Source organism: Triturus cristatus, chromosome 3_1 (genome assembly GCF_964204655.1).
Source record: "Triturus cristatus chromosome 3_1, aTriCri1.1, whole genome shotgun sequence".
NCBI lineage: Eukaryota > Metazoa > Chordata > Amphibia > Caudata > Salamandridae > Triturus > Triturus cristatus.
Genome location: NC_140583.1, coordinates 1,125,522,533 through 1,125,538,254, shown reverse-complemented (window position 1 = coordinate 1,125,538,254; position 15,722 = coordinate 1,125,522,533). Strand labels below are relative to the sequence as shown.

Below are 15,722 nucleotides of genomic sequence, written 5' to 3'. Positions count from 1 at the left end.
CCCCGGGGGGAGGGGGGGTGAAACACAGGAAAACTTGCCCACGGGGCCGCTCCCTTATAAATATATTTAAATAAATCCCTGGTGCCTAGTGGGTTTCCACCCCCAGGGGACAGATAAGCCACAAAAACAGCTGATCTACCACAAGGGGGATGGAAACACAGGAAAACATGCTGCCCCCAGGGCGGCAACATTTGCCCAAGGTGCCACTCCCATAAAAATAGAATTAAATGAACTCCCTGGTGCCTAGTAGGTTTCAACCCCCCAGAGGAGCAAATAGGCCATCAAAATGGCTGAATCAGCCCCCAAAGGGAGTAGAAACACGGATGTAATATGCCCACAGGGAGCAGCCCTTGCTTAAGGGGTCGCTCCCCTAAATAAAAACAAAAACAAATCCCTGGTGTCTAGTGGTGTGGATTACTGCTTCACGATCGCAGCCCCACGAGCGATCGTGGAGCAGAAATACACTCTGTACAGATGCAGGGGAAAATCCTTTCCCCCTGCATCTGTACTCCTGTAAAACTTCCTCCCCCGCAGGGGAAGGACTCCCCAAAACAGGTTGTCTCCCTCGACGAACTGGAAGCAAATGGCTTCCAGTGAGTCCACGGCTGCACTTGATGCTCATCAGATCGTCAAGGGGGGGTCAGGGGTGGCACCAGTAGTGCTTCCCCTGCCATCCCCAGTGGAGTCATGTGGGTGGGTGCACCACTCAGGGAGCACCAGCCATTCTCCCATGGGGCAGTGCCAGGACGTAATAGTTACGTCTTCAGCACAGCAAAACCGCTGTCCTTGGCACCGAAGGAGTTAAATCTCTCCAATAGTTGTGGGCACCCATAATAACAAGTGTTATAAAATGCGCAATTACAGGCCCCCTGGTTAAGACATGGAGGGAGGCTATTTTCATCCCTATTTTCAAAACAGGATAAAAGTCAACCTCACTGCTATCGCCCAATATCCCTACAAGATAGCACAGTTAAGATCCTAGGAAGGGTACTATTGGCCAAATTGGAAAACTGGGCTACAGATTCACGTGGGCTCTTACACCTATATTTTCATATCTATTCTGACCCGGGCACCGTTGAACAATCTTTTAATCTTTCCCTGATTGTCCAAAAGTATACTAAGACCAATAGAAAGGATGTGCCCAGCTCACATTTATGGACCTAACATGGGCCTTTTGATATAGTGGACCGCCAAAATGATGTTCCATAACCCTCCAATTAGGAATTACCAGTGAAATAATCTCCCTTCTCAGTAGGCTACATGAACATTCTACAGCCAGAGTACAGTATTGTAGGAATGGAGATTTTTTTGAAGACTTTCCATCAATCACTGGGTTAAACAGGGTTGTGTCTTGGCACCTTTGCTCTTTTGAATTTATATTAAATTTCTGGGTGTGCACCTGATAACAGCTGGGAAGGACCTGCCAATGAGCAACAAGAGACAAAGTCTTGTGCTGCTTTATGCAGAAGATGCTGTTCTCATTGCACGAAATGCTAATGGTCTCCAGATTTTACTAGATGCTTTTTATGAGTAGTTTAGGACTAAAAACAAATTGAAATAAGTATTTTGTATTGAAATGCTGCCCCAAACTAGCCAAGACCAAAAAGGTTTTACTTGATGGGGAACAAATCATGAAAACTCTGCATTTTACGTATTTGTGAATTCCAATCGATGTTGATTTAAAGTGAAAATTTCTCCTGAATGTAAGAGCCATGCAATTTCAAAGAGCAGTTGATGCAGTTTTTAGATTTTCTAAAAGACTGGGGCATAAACCACCCATTGAAATGCTTTTTATTTTTAAAAGTAAATGCATGTCTGTTGCCACATTTGGTGCAGGCTTATGTGAGGATATTAGTGGCAAATCTCTACAAATTGTGGAGAATAGGTATATTAGAAGCCTTCTGGCAGTTCCACATTCTACCCTGATGGCTTTATGGCAGGAATAGCCTTGGCTTGATTATATAGAAGATCATATCAAGCTACAACTACTTTTGCTATGGCACAGAATCTGGAAAAACCCTGAAGCCGATCTGTGGAGAACAATCTTACAGGATTGTCTGAAGCTGGGCAACTGTCTGGATATTCCACAGCTTAAGTACATTAAAATGAGTTTTGAAAGACTGTGTGCCCCAACATTTTATCTTAACCCAGATAGTTTGTGAACTATTCCCTTAACTCAAACTAAACCACTCTTTAATCATAAAGTACAAAGGTCACTGGCAGAGACTAGAGTAGGGGGTTTAGACAACACCCTCAGGGTTTTTCCAGCATGCTCTGCACTTCACTTACAGGTCATTGTAATGGAGAGGCACAACTTCCTTCTGACACGGTTTTGTCTCCAAACTGTAGACTTTCTGCTAGCTTTCCTAGTAAAAGGCATGTGGTTTTCGGTTCTTCCTCCCTGACACTGCTACATTTCCACCAGAACAAACTACTTTTCACTTTTTGCTTTTTTTCACATTTTACAGTGCACAAAGAGTATGATATCTTCGCCCTATAGTAAGAGCATTAACAATTAGATCTCATGCTGCAGCCTTTGCTTATTTGCACTGCTTGAGAAATGAAACCATTATACATGCTGCTTTAAATTACATACTAAGTGCTATAAAGGTACAGTGTTATTATTGAATGATTCTCTTGTTGTACAGATGTCATTTAATACCTGTTTTTAGAACTTTTAACATGTCTCTCTCAATTTTATGAAGTTTAACTCTGTATGTGGTCTTCTTTTATTTGCTCTGACTTTTATGGCTCAGTTGAACAAACTAAAATATTTGATGAGTGCTTCATTGAAAAATGAGCCTTGAGATGCATAGTCTTTGAGATTATCTATCCTTGACATGCACAGATCGAGACAAGAAGAGCCATCATCCAGTTCTTTGCTGGACAGTACTAGTACATAGTGAAACACATTTTTGAGGAGCCTATTAGCTTGTCATCATTAAGTTAATTTTGCGCCTCTCAGATGTATTTGAACAATACAGTATTTTTCGCATGTTTGACAGTCTTAAAATGCAGTAAGTTTGTACTGCTCTGTGGTTCTTCTCTTTTCATGTGGCGCAGCAAATAGAGCTTGCGAATTTGGAACTGGGAAACTGGGTTTGAATTCTACACTCGGCTTAGCATCCTGAGATTCTGGGCAAACATTTAGTGGCATATTCACTAAAAGAATGTTGTAGTATGCTTTGTAGTATTATCACAGTACAAAGATACTACAAAATCCTATTCACAAACAACATACAAAGGCCTACACTTGTTCTATCTGTTTCTTTGCGAAGATCTCCGCACACAGACGTTGGAGTGGTTTGAAATTCAGGAAATATTTATGTCTAAAGGAGAAATGTTTAGGGAGCAATAAGAAGGGGCAAAGGGGGCTAGCGAAGGGTATATTGAGAGTCATGCACCCATCTACTTCTGTAGTTACCTCTGACTAAAGAGCCCAAAACTGAAGTAAATTTATTCCAGCTCAGATCTGGAGTAATTCCAGTACCACACATGGCCACTCACAGGTACTGCCACACCCTCCCACAGGATATAATAAAGATAGGGACTTAAAATAGACCACTCCCGAAAATAATGTTAAAATAAATAAAAGTAACTAAAATAGCAAAACATATAAATCATTTTAGATTGATGTAAAAAGAATTCTAAAAATAAATTCTTTTTTTATTTTTCCCATATTTTAATAACCTTTTTTAGTTTAAAAAGTAATATAACTATGTTTTATTAAAATCTAGTTAGAGCACTTTAATTAATTATATACAATTGTCACTTGCTGTCTAGTGGGATAATGACTCCATGACCACTTGTATGCACAGTAAATATTTTCCTTTATTGTGCTTTGAGATCTAGGGATGGTGTCGATAGACTAGTTTCAATAGAAGATCCTATAGTGGTAAAATTCCACAATAGTATAGAGTTCAGAGTTTTGGGGATGTGATGTTATCCTCTTGAATGATGGCTTTGTCTCTTCTTCCTTTAGGAGTGGGCTTGGGCTTTCCCCGCCAGTTCCGTCAAAGAGAAAAAAATACTGATAAGTTCCACTCTTTATTATTTATCACTTCTCTAGACCTGTTTTATATTCTGTACTATTTACTTTGATCTTTTCTTCTCTGGCCTTTGTTGTTTGCTTTTAATACTTTTTTTTCTTTCAAATACTTTTTACTAGGGTTTTAAGAAGGTGTACAACTAATGAAAAAAAAAGAACAACATAGCATATTGCAGTACTCATAATTAGGAAGTTCACCAGAAGTTTAAGACATATGCAATTCTCCTGTACTCTGTTAGAATCGAAGAAGATGTTAACATTAGCAGAAAGATGATATGTATTGATGGTGTGTACAGCATACTTAATTGGAGAAATCTGAGGTCTTAAATCCAAGTCATCTTCCGGTTACGACTGATCTTTTATCTCAGTTATGACGGTAAGAATCATATTTGCTGAGGGTAATGACAAAGGATCCACTATAGTGAAAATAAATAATAAGAAAACAAGCGAGGTGGAGAGAAAGAAAGGAAGAAAGAAAGAAAGAAAGAAAGAAAGAAAGAAAGAAAGAAAGAAAGAAAGAAAGAAAGAAAGAAAGAAAGAAAGAAAGAAAAAAAAAAAATGAAAAGGGTCGCCATTGGAACTTCCCCACAGTCAGATGCCACGTAAGGTGTATTCTTCAGTGGTCTTCTGACTCAGTGACTGACATCACAAAGGCATATCATATACTAACTTGATCCTGAAAGTGGCAAAGTTGATCATGGGGGTTTAAAGACAATGGGTGAGGGGTCAAGAGAGCGCAAGATTTTTGTATTAGTTGAGCACCAAGGGGTAAGTTGTAGAGTTAAGTTGTGCACTCCTATCAAAACGGTTAACCATTCTTGCCACATTTTGAATGATATAGCTTTGTAATTCTTTCAGTTCCATAGAATAACTTTGCAAGCCACAGTAAGCATTAGATCGAGACGGTCACGATCATTATCAGTGCGTAGCTTAGTGTCAAGTGACCCCAGTAGTGTATAGGAGAGTTCCTTTGTCGATGTGACCTAAAAAGTGCACCTGGTGTAATCAAAGATCTTCTTCCAAAAGGATTGAAGTAAGTCAGAGTGAAGTAACATGTGTGCCAGGTCGCTTTCCTGTGTGTTACAGTTCCAGCAGAGGGAAGATGCGTTAAGGTTAATCTTATGTAGTCTGCTGGGCGTCCAGTAAGCTCTGCTAATGATCATATATTTTGTCTGTGCAAGTGTGGGTGAGATTTTGTTTCTGATTGGTGTTCTGTGTATTAGTTCTCAATCCACCCACTCCTATGGACCACGCACGCAACCTCGACATCATCCTCGACTCTTCCCTCTCCATGATCCAGGTCAACGCAGACGCTTCCACTAGCTTCAACTGCCTATGCAACCACAGTAAGAGCTCCAAATGGATCCCCCGACAGCCGAAAGACCTTCACCCAAGCACTCATAACCAGCAGACTGGACTACGGCAACGCCCTATACGCTGACATCAACAGATCCCTCCTTCACAGACTCCAGACCATCCAGAACGCCGCCGCCAGACTCGTCCTCGGGAACCCACGCCATGATCACATGACTCAACACCTACGAGATCTTCACAGGCTCCCGGTCGAGAAGAGGGTCACCTTCAAGCTCCTAACCCACGCCTACAAATCCCTCTACAACATCGGACCCAAATACCTCAACGAGAGACTATCATTCCACGTACCCAAGAGGAACCTCTGCTCCGCCGACCTCGCCCTAGCAGAGGTCCCCCGGATCCGCAAGAACAGAACTGGCGGGAGAGCTTTCTCCCACATCGCAGCCAAGACCTGGAACGAGCTCCCCATGAACATCAGACGCTCCCCAACCCTGCACACTTTCAGGAGGGACCTCAAGACCTGGCTTTTCGACTGATCCTGAGCTGCCCCCCCCCCCCAGCACCTTGAGACCCTCACGGGTGAGTAGTATGCTTTATAAACCCCTGATTGATTGATTGATTGATTGTGCTCAAGTTGATTTCTGACTCCCACCTTGTTTCACTCTCCTTGAGTGACTTACAGGCATCAGGCAGGATTAGTTTGTATACCTTAGATACCATATGACCCCCTATACTAAGCTGAGTTATTTTGGGTATTAACGATGGAGTTTCCAGTGATATTGATAGTTTATCAATCTGGACCTTGAGTTTCAGAAATTTGTACAGGTCTATTGCTTCCAGCTTCTTTTCCACTTCAAGGTTGGCAAAGAATTTTGGAGAACACCCTATATACTGGTCTTTGAATAAATTAATGCCTTTCAGTGGCCATGTATGCCAGTATAACAAAGTGTTGCCATATTTGAGGTGCTAAATTTGATAGTGGAATGCCTCTCTAGGTGTAAAAGTGCCTGCCTTGTGTTTTGTATAATGGATTTGGAGTAGGGTAGAGCAGAGGTTTTCCCTGTCATGAGTGCAGCTGGGGGAATGCCCGGGATCAGGTTATTTTCTACCTCTAGCCATATGGGTCGATAGATCGGGTTATCTATAAACCAGGTTGCCCCCTGTTTATATAAAAAGGCTGTTTGATATTCTCTGAAATTGGGGAGACCTACTCCTCCTTTAGTCTTGGCCAGCTTGAGTTTTTTCTAAGGCGATTCTTGGTTTCTTCCTCTGCCACAGGAAGTTGTTAAAGATCTTGCCTACTTTCCAAAGAAATGCCTCTGATAATGTCATTGGAAGCATCCTAGCTAAATAATTAATGAGGGGATTGGTCATCATTTTAATTGTTTCGACTGCCCCCCCAGGAGTGAACTTTTAGTGACCACCCATTTAGTAGTTTAGTGATTTTCTTTAATAGTATGCTTTCATTCTCCTTTAGTGTCATAATGAGGTTGTTAGTTAATTCCAGGCCTAAGTATTTAAACGTGCCTGTTTGCCATTTTAAGCCAGAGTCTCCTAGTATACTTTTGTCTCCTTGATTATTAAGTTACTTAACTTCTGTTTTGTCTTTTAGTGTTTATCTCGACACTTGAGTATTCCCGTATTGATTTCATAAGAGCCGGAATGGCCTTCTCAGCATTCTCTGTGACAACCAGGACATCATCTGCATATGAGGCGACTTTGTCGATTATTTTGTCAAAGGCAAGGCCTTTTATGTCTCTATTTCCTCTTAAGTGTTGTAAAAAACCTTCGATAGCCAGTAAAAAGAGTGATGGTGAGAGAGGTCATCCCTGTCTCCTCCCTTGCTTAAGCGAAAAGCTAGATGTGATTGCTCCACCTGCTTTAACTTTAGCTGATGGTCCTTTGTATAATGCCATAATCATGGTAATTAGGGTGTTCCCCAAGTTGAACTTTTCCAGCATCATACGCAAGAATACCCAGTCTACTTTATCGAATGCTTTCTCAGCGTTGAGTGTTATAGCAACCGTTGGGGAGTTCGACAGGTTTGCTTTTTCTATTGCATGTAAAAAAAAATTATGTTGTCGCTAGACAGTCTTTGCTTGAGGAACCCTACTTGAGATGGGTGAATCAGTTTTTGTAACTGTTTGGCTAACTTCATGGCATATAACTTGCAATCAACGTTGATCAGGGAGATTCGTCTATAGTTCCTGGGCAGAAGAGGATCTTTGCCTTCTTTGGGAATTACTGATATAGTAGCCTCGGCTGGGGTACTGGAAACTTTTCCAGTGGATGCAAATTGTTCATAGAGGGTTAGGAGCAGGTGTTTCAGCTGTTCCATGAATGTTTTATAGAAGGTGGCATTATAGCCATCCAGTCCTGGTGCTTTCCCTGATTTGATGTTCTTGATGGCACTCTCTATTTCTTGTTGGCTAATTGGTCCATTAATTGAAGCCACTTCTTACTCTGATAGTGAATTAAGTAATATTTCTTCTAAGTATTTTTTATTTTTCGATTGCTGGAGGGTGTGGTTAGCTTCGTATAATTCTTGGTAGAAGTTCGTAAATGTATCTGCAATTTTTTGCAGGTTGTTTGGAAATTGCCTTCCTCATCTTTAATGGCATTAATACTGTATTTTTGTATCTTATTCTTTAGATATGAAGCCAATGATTTCCCTGCCTTGTTTGCTTCACATAATCTTAGGCTTCTCTGTTTGTTTATCAAAATCCCTGTTTTTGTACTGATAATTTTATTGTATTCATATTTTTGGTTTAGCATTTCATTTAAGGTTACTGGGTCATTTTTGAGTATATATTGTTTCTCCAGTTCAGTTATTTCCTTCTCTAATTTCAGCAGTGTGGCATTAGCTTCTTTATTCATGTTTGATTTGATTTTAATCAATACTCCTCTGATGATGGTTTCATAGCTTCCCATCTCGTGAGGTGTGTGGTGTAATTTTCTTTATTTTCTAATAGAAAGGTATTAATTGCCTCTTGAATAATTACTTTGTTTGGCTTCAAGTCAAGGACATCGTCATTGAATCTCAATAGAGGCTCTCTAAGTGCGGGGGGTTGAATCTGTTGTAGAGAGAGTAATACAGGCATGGTCAGAAATTACTCTTGGTTCAATTATTGTCTGGTCTATTCTGTTGGTAGAGTTGCCTTAGATTAAAAAGTAGTCAATACGGGAATACGAGTTGTGTGGAAAGGAATAGAAGGCATGAGCTTCCTTTGGTCTAAATTTGCACGTCGACATCCTGTTGAGTGTGGGGTCAAGGGGGAGATTAAAATCCCCAGCAATTATTAAAGTTTCTGCTTCAGGTATGGATTTGATTTGTGCCACTATGTCCTCCCAGAACCCTGGGCTATCTCTTGTGGGTGCATAGATGTTTGCTATGTATAGTCTTGTGTATTTTGTTTAGTTTAGTTATTACCCATCTACCTTGTTTATCAGCCCTGTATGAGGATAGTTCTGTTCTAGCTTTCCTTGTGATTTGTGTTATTACAGCTCTGGTTTTCTTTCCTATAGTCGCTGAATATTCAACATCCGTGAATTGATTATTACATAATGATTCCGCTAGGGCAGCATCTCTTTTGGTTTCTTGTAGCAGAATAACGTCTGCATTTTGCTTGCGGATGTAGTCTAAGATTTCCTTTTAGCTGGGTGATTCAGGCTCTTAACGTTTAGTGACACTTCACTGCTAGGTGCAACTGTCAAAACTATCTGCTTTGATTGTTATTCTAACATTTAATTGTCTACTCCTGTATACTGTTGCATTAAAATGCATTTCATTTCTAAACAATGATATTGACATTGGGAGACAGACTGAGGCTGATAGACATTTTTGCTGTAAGGCAAGATCGCCGAAATTACCTGTTCTGCTAATTATTCTAACCTTAATTACCTTTTGCAACATACTACTTTGTCAAAACCTACTACATTTCAACATAAGCATGAAGATTGGAGAATGGATTGAGACTGTACCACAAACACTCAGGGTCCATAATAGTCAGCGTGCCTTGGTTTACCACATTACTGGTGAGGGTCAAAACTTCGATCTAACTGCTTCGGTCTCACTGTAGGGTCGCCAGGCATAAAGATGTCCATCCCATTTTCCTCAGCCTTATCCAGGAATCTTCTCAGGGCTTCTCCTTCTGTGCATAGATAAGGAGTACCTTGTGCAATTAGGCGGTATCTGTTGGGACCCGCGAATGAGAATTGACATCCCAGCGCTTTCAGCCTAGGTTGTAGAGCAAGAAAACTTTTCCTGTTGTCTACTGTGGTTTTGGAGTAGTTCTGTTGAATAACATTTCTGTTGTTGTTCCATATAATGTTGTTTTGTTTCCTCATAAAGGCAAGGACGAGTTCTATGTGCTGGTATCTTAGTGGCTTACAGACAATGGGCCTTGGATGCAGGTGGCTGACCATTCTTTTGGATGGGACCCAAATAGTATTACAAAGATCAGGCCTGTGGTTTGCGGTAACCATTTCTCTAGGAAGGTCACACATGAGCTTGCTTCATCTTCCCTGCCTTCTGGCATACCAAAAATGTGCAGGTGCCCTTGCAGATTTCTGTCTTCTAGGTCTGATAGTTGATTTGCATATGAACTGGAGACCGTCTCAATCTTCGACATTGACTTTTGGGTGCGGGTCATATTATCCTCCAGTTGACTTATTCTGTTTTCTGCTTCAACCATCCTTTGGTTGGTCTCTTTAGTCTCTAGTCGCATTGCTGAGATTTCTAACTGCATGGAGTCTGTGTTTTCTTTTGTAGATTTTACTAGATAATGGACTTCTGCTAGTTTCACTAGGATTGATTTTATTGTTGCACTTATGTCCTGTTTGTTCTTGATCAGGGAGTCTGGGTTTGGCGGATCAGATTTGACCCTCTTGAGGGTCAATTTTTTTCCTTTGTCTGTCATTCAAGTACTGGATTTTTTCCCAATTCTAGTCCTTTGCATATATTCAACCACTGGAGGGATCTTTCAGGTATCAGCTTCAGGCACCAGCAGTAATGAGTGCTTGCTGAGTGATTGCCGTATCTCTACTCTACTCAGATGTTTTCTTGATCAAGAGCTCCGCACTGTACCTTGACCTTCTGTTGTACCCCTACTGCTGCATGCAATGATCCTCATACACCTGGAGGGATTGATGTAACCAGCAGTATCCAGCAACAGCCACCTTGGTGGGTGGTAGCTCACTTCCAATACTAATTTCAGTGGTATAGGCCATAATGGATAAATGGGTTAATGGAGCGATGGTTCCGCGCATCCCAAGGTAGTGACCTCCGGTTGCCTTCATATTCTTGGATGCTAGGGTTTTGTCAGAGTGAATGCGTAAAGTTAATGCATAAGGTTAATTCAAGCTATATTCCTCCATTGCTTCAAGTACTGGGTATTTTATGGACCAATGCTCCAGTGGATTCCCAGAACTTCATGTCTTTCACAATTCATGTGCCATGTTAAAGTCAGGCAGATCACAGCTTGTCTTGTCACAAGTCAGGCGCCATTTTGGACTCCGGCACGCTACATGCATTGCTGCAGAAACTCAAGATTACTCGGAATCCAGTAATTTTTTATTTGGTATTTGTTATTTACCTGCGGCGATGCCTTCCTCATGTGGTCCGCTCGTATGTAATTAGGTATTATGTATGATCCTCCGTCTCGCCAAGCTGAAATCTTTCATATGTTTCACAATTCATGTGCCATGTTAAGGTCAGGCAGTTTACAGCTTGTCATTGTCACCATTCAGGTGCCATTTTGGAACCAGGCATGCCACGTGCGTCGCTGCAGACACTCAAAATCATTCAAACTTCCCATCATTATTCATTATTTTACCTGCAAGATGCTTCGCCCCCGCAATCGATGGTCAAAAACCGTGCAGGATCCGCTGCCGTACGGAGATGGGAGCGACCAGGAGCGGCAGGGGTAGGATTGTGGTGAGTTTCCCGGGCAAATGTTTGTTTCTCAATTTCTTCTTATCTTCGTTTTTGCCTTTTTTCCATCAGATTGCTTTTTGGGTCGGGTTCCGCTTTTGTTTGAATATCTTGTCGGGCACACCGAATATTGTGGGTTTACGGTGTTGCACTCCCTCTCTGTTAGGCTCCCCGTTTGTTCTGCTTGATGGTTTATCCATAATGGAGCTTGGTCTCCTGTATCATAGTGTGAATTGCCAGTACCCTGCATTTTAGAGCTGGATACTCTTAAGTGACCTAGGGAGGCCCGGGGAGGTTTTCATGACGTCCTGTCTGATCGGATCACGTGGCCCTGTCGCTCCGCAGTATGGAGGCTCCCGTTAGTCGGTGAGTCAGCAACGGAAGCCAGAGCGCTCTGACGCCACAATCTGGAGGTCTTAGAGCACCAGAATCTTGTCCCTTGTCATAGCGGCACCATCTTTAGCTGAAACAGGTAGAGTACTTTCTACGAAACTTCACGGAAAGTCAGTTTATGCGTCCCCTGAGGCAGAGCTACTCGCTCACATCACCATTTTCCTTGATCTCCAAACCATGCCCATTTGCTTTTAAACTTTTAATCTTCATTACCTTTCTCTCAGAATCTCCTCCCTTGTGGGCTTTGTCACTTGCATTGATCATCGCATAGCTTACCTCCTTAGGGTATGCAATATACCTGACCAAATCTCTTTAAAAAAATGTTTTTTCCAGGAGCTAAATAAAATAAAACTGAAAAGAACCAAAATAAGGGAGAAATAACTCAAACGTATCAGAAATAATTATTCGTTTGTCCACTTCTATACATCAACTTTGAGGGTGACAACACTCGTTCATCCACCTTTACCACTAGTTGTGTGGTAACTTGGCAAACTTTCCCCATACTGTGCTGCTGAGCTCCCTCCCTTTCTCCCTCTCGAATTACAGACCAGAGCACACACCAGAGAAAGACACACTCCTCTGGGAGAATGGTGAGCTACTGAACAGCTAGCAGGGTCCTTCTGGTGTCGGCTTCTTGGTTCCCAGGGCTAGCCTCTTCTAGTTCTTCACTTTTGCCACACAGTGTCATCTGAAGTTGATTTGTCTGTTCCATGGGTCAGGCTGGGTCTTCAGACCAGGGGGAAACCCACCTGTGGAGGGTTTTCTCTTTGCATCTCTCTGCACAAGTTGTCAGTTTTTGGTCGTCTTCTTCTTCTGTGCTTTTTCTGACTTCCTGACCTTCCAGTTTCTCAAAGTCATTCCTTTCTGTTCTTGTTCCCTTCTATACAATGTCATGTCCTTCCTCTCTTTCTGTTTCTTCTTCCATTTCCTGCAAAAATAAAAATATTTCTTTGGTTTCTATTGCAGATGCAGCTGTCGTTGAGGAGCAGCGTCGGATTTCAGGTAAGTCGCCCAACTCAATATAACACATCTCCTCCCCAAGGTTTTTCCATTTGAGGAAAAGGGGGAACAGAGAGAAGAAATCAACATTACCCTGTTCCTTCCCCTTCCAATGTCACAAGTCAATCTGGAAAGTTAGAAGGAGATAAACCATTGTAAAATTCTGGGGCTGTTACCCCTATTTCGACTTAGCCATCTTAGAGGCACATGGTCGGAATGGAGAATAAAAGGCTGACCTTCTAAAAAGTAAGGGAGTTTTTCGATTGACCATTTATTAGCAAGACATTCCTTCTCTTTTACAGGATATACTCTTTCACTTGGAAATAATTTATGGCTGAGAAATAATATGGGTGTTTCCTCTCCTTTAGCATTTCCTTTGGACAAATCTGTCCGATATCTTTGGGCAGCTGGAATTCTGTACGTTTGTTGTTTCACCACTACCCATTTCTTAGTTGGACTGGAGAGTAAAGCAAGTTGGGATCTTCTTGGTATGTCTGAAAACATCTAAGAATATTGTCCTAGGACTCATAAGACTTCTTTCTTCTGGTCCTCAGAGCGAGATTAATTTATAGAAGTGTTTCCTAAGTACTATTTGTCATTGCTTTCGAAAGAGAAATCTGGACTTCTTTTGGAAGGGTAGGATGGAGCAGGGTTTTCACAAAAAGAAACTTGCCCGGATTGACACCCCCATAATACGTACTAACAGTGTGCAGTGGAGACCAACATCCAAATCACATAAAACATGAGGGAAACTGCTTTGCGCATGCGTGCACTAATGTGAACTAATGCATGAAAGAACTAGGCCGCATATTACAATGCGTTTTGAAAGAAACAGAATTAATGCATGTTTAGGTCATATTTCACATCTTGCATTTTGCTTTCCAATTAATGATAAATAATGCCGCTTTTGCTTTAAGCTTCTGTTAGGAAAAACATTAACTGGGGATAGTGCAAATGTGGGTGGTAAACAGTGAAAAGTGCATTACCATGTAATTAATGAATGTATATGTTTCATTTGCCAAAGTGAGCCGAATGGGCCTACAGTTTTTCTTAAATTGTCTGGATAGATGAGGGGCTGGAAAATGAGCGAGAGTGATCTGACAGACAGAAGCGCTGAGTGCTGTAGTAAAGGAACAAAAGTTCAAGGTTGTACAACTCAGAGAACATTGTTTGCCTGTCAAAAAGATGAGACTGGCCGTGGGACCCAAAGACTTCTTCCGCGGACTTAGCTGAGAGACATATGAGAAAAATTATGAAAAAGCTACATGTATTAAATGTATAAACGAGTCAAACATGATGTAATGTGAAGGGATGTAGAACAATGAGCATGTGGAAATTATGAATGAAATCACAGTGGTGTGATACACCACCTGCCAAACTGCCCAATGGAACGTCAAATCCTGTGAATTGTTATAACTAATGTGGTTTGGGCATGTATGTTTTAGGGTATAACTGGGGTGCCTTTGGGGGTGTGGATTTTTCTAAGGTCGAATGGAGAGGAGATAGGGGTGATGCGTCGCTGTCGGTCGGTTTGCAGAGAGGCCTAGCTGATTCCAGTCCTTGACCCGTTCCTATCCCTGAAATATTTGTTCCCTGACTCTATTTCAGGGGACCCCTACCATCTCTTTGGCCAGGGGGGTGATATGTCACTGATCCTTGGGTTAGTACTATATTTCTGACTCTTACTTTGCATAATTATTTCCAAATGTATTTTTGTCTCTGAAACTAATGTCTCTTCATCTATCCCCTCCATCGTATGTATTTCATTTTGCATTTCAATGAAACTTATGTCTCTTCATCTATCCACTCCCTCATATGTATATAGTTAATTGATGATGAGTATGACACTGATTGCATTTGCTAATTGTTTTCTCTCCCTCTTGTGAGATTCATTGTTTGCATTTGTAACCTCTAAGCAATGAGCATTAACTTATCATATTTACTTGAGATAAAACTTTATTATTCTTACCGAGAGTCTGCGATTATTTGGATAACTAGATAGTTAGATAGATAGGGCTATTATTATCATCAACTTCTCAATCAATTGGTCCATCGACCAGAGGAATGTGAGTTGATATACAGGTTTAGCTATGTATTTAGAAAAGTTAGACATGAACCTGTGAAGAAAACTCATATTAACGTCATTAAAATTTGACCCCCAGCACATCAGGGATTTGGGTGAATGTGTATGGGCCATTTATGTATGATGTTATCGAGTATTGATCCCTGATTAGGTGTTGCGCTGGATCATGGACATAACCATTCTTTTACAAGATTGACATGACATATTTGTTCCCTATTCTTGTACAGTTGGAGTTCATATGTAACTCTCCCGAATTTGATCCCAAAGGGTTCATTTTCATTCTGCTTTCCTTTTATTCTCAGAGGTGGGTAATATAATTAGTGCCCAGTCTCCAACATGGTATTCCCTTCATTATTTTCCTTTATCGTAAAGAATTATTTTGATGCCTTTAGCCTTCTCTCTAGATTGGTATAGGCAGTTCTCTTAGTTTCCCAATCCTAAACTTTAGCTGCACGGTGTAATACATCAGATTGCCTACTTCTTCTTCCTCATTCTTTGACCAAACTTCATTCATGATTTCAAGTAGGATCCAGGGTTTTCACTCAAAAAGGAATTCAAAGTGAGAGTATGCTTGACTACATTGAATGTATCTCCTAAGCACGAAAAGTGCAAAGGGTAACAGTTGGTCCCAATTTTTCCCAGCTCCGGATAGCATTTTCTTTAACAGCAGCTTGAGGGTTCCATTATATCTTTCACCCAATCCAATAGTTTGTTGGTGACTAACCGAGGCATTTATGTGTTTTCTATTTAGCTGTTTATATATTTGTTTAATTAGGCTAGATACATGAGGGGTACATTGATCTGTTAGGATTTCATTCGGAAATCCCAGGTGTAAAAATAAATCAAAAAGATTTTGAGCTATACTTATAGTGGTGATTGCCCTCAAGGGTATGGCTTTGGGATATCGAGTAGCATAGTCGACAAACACATATTTGTGCCCTTTTGATGAGCTG

General features: G+C 41.1%; 1 protein-coding gene across 3 annotated transcripts in view; it reads left to right on the top strand.

Annotated features, from left to right (window-relative positions):
• Positions 1–15,722, top strand: part of LOC146861614 (uncharacterized) — a 331,006-nt gene that overhangs the window by 292,470 nt on the left and 22,814 nt on the right. For all 3 annotated transcript variants that reach the window (XM_085646460.1, XM_085646458.1, XM_085646459.1), the window contains 2 exons: positions 11,111–11,297; positions 12,654–12,689. In XM_085646460.1, coding sequence (XP_085502586.1) covers positions 11,111–11,297; positions 12,654–12,689 — 223 coding nt within the window. The remainder of the gene's footprint in view (positions 1–11,110; positions 11,298–12,653; positions 12,690–15,722) is intronic.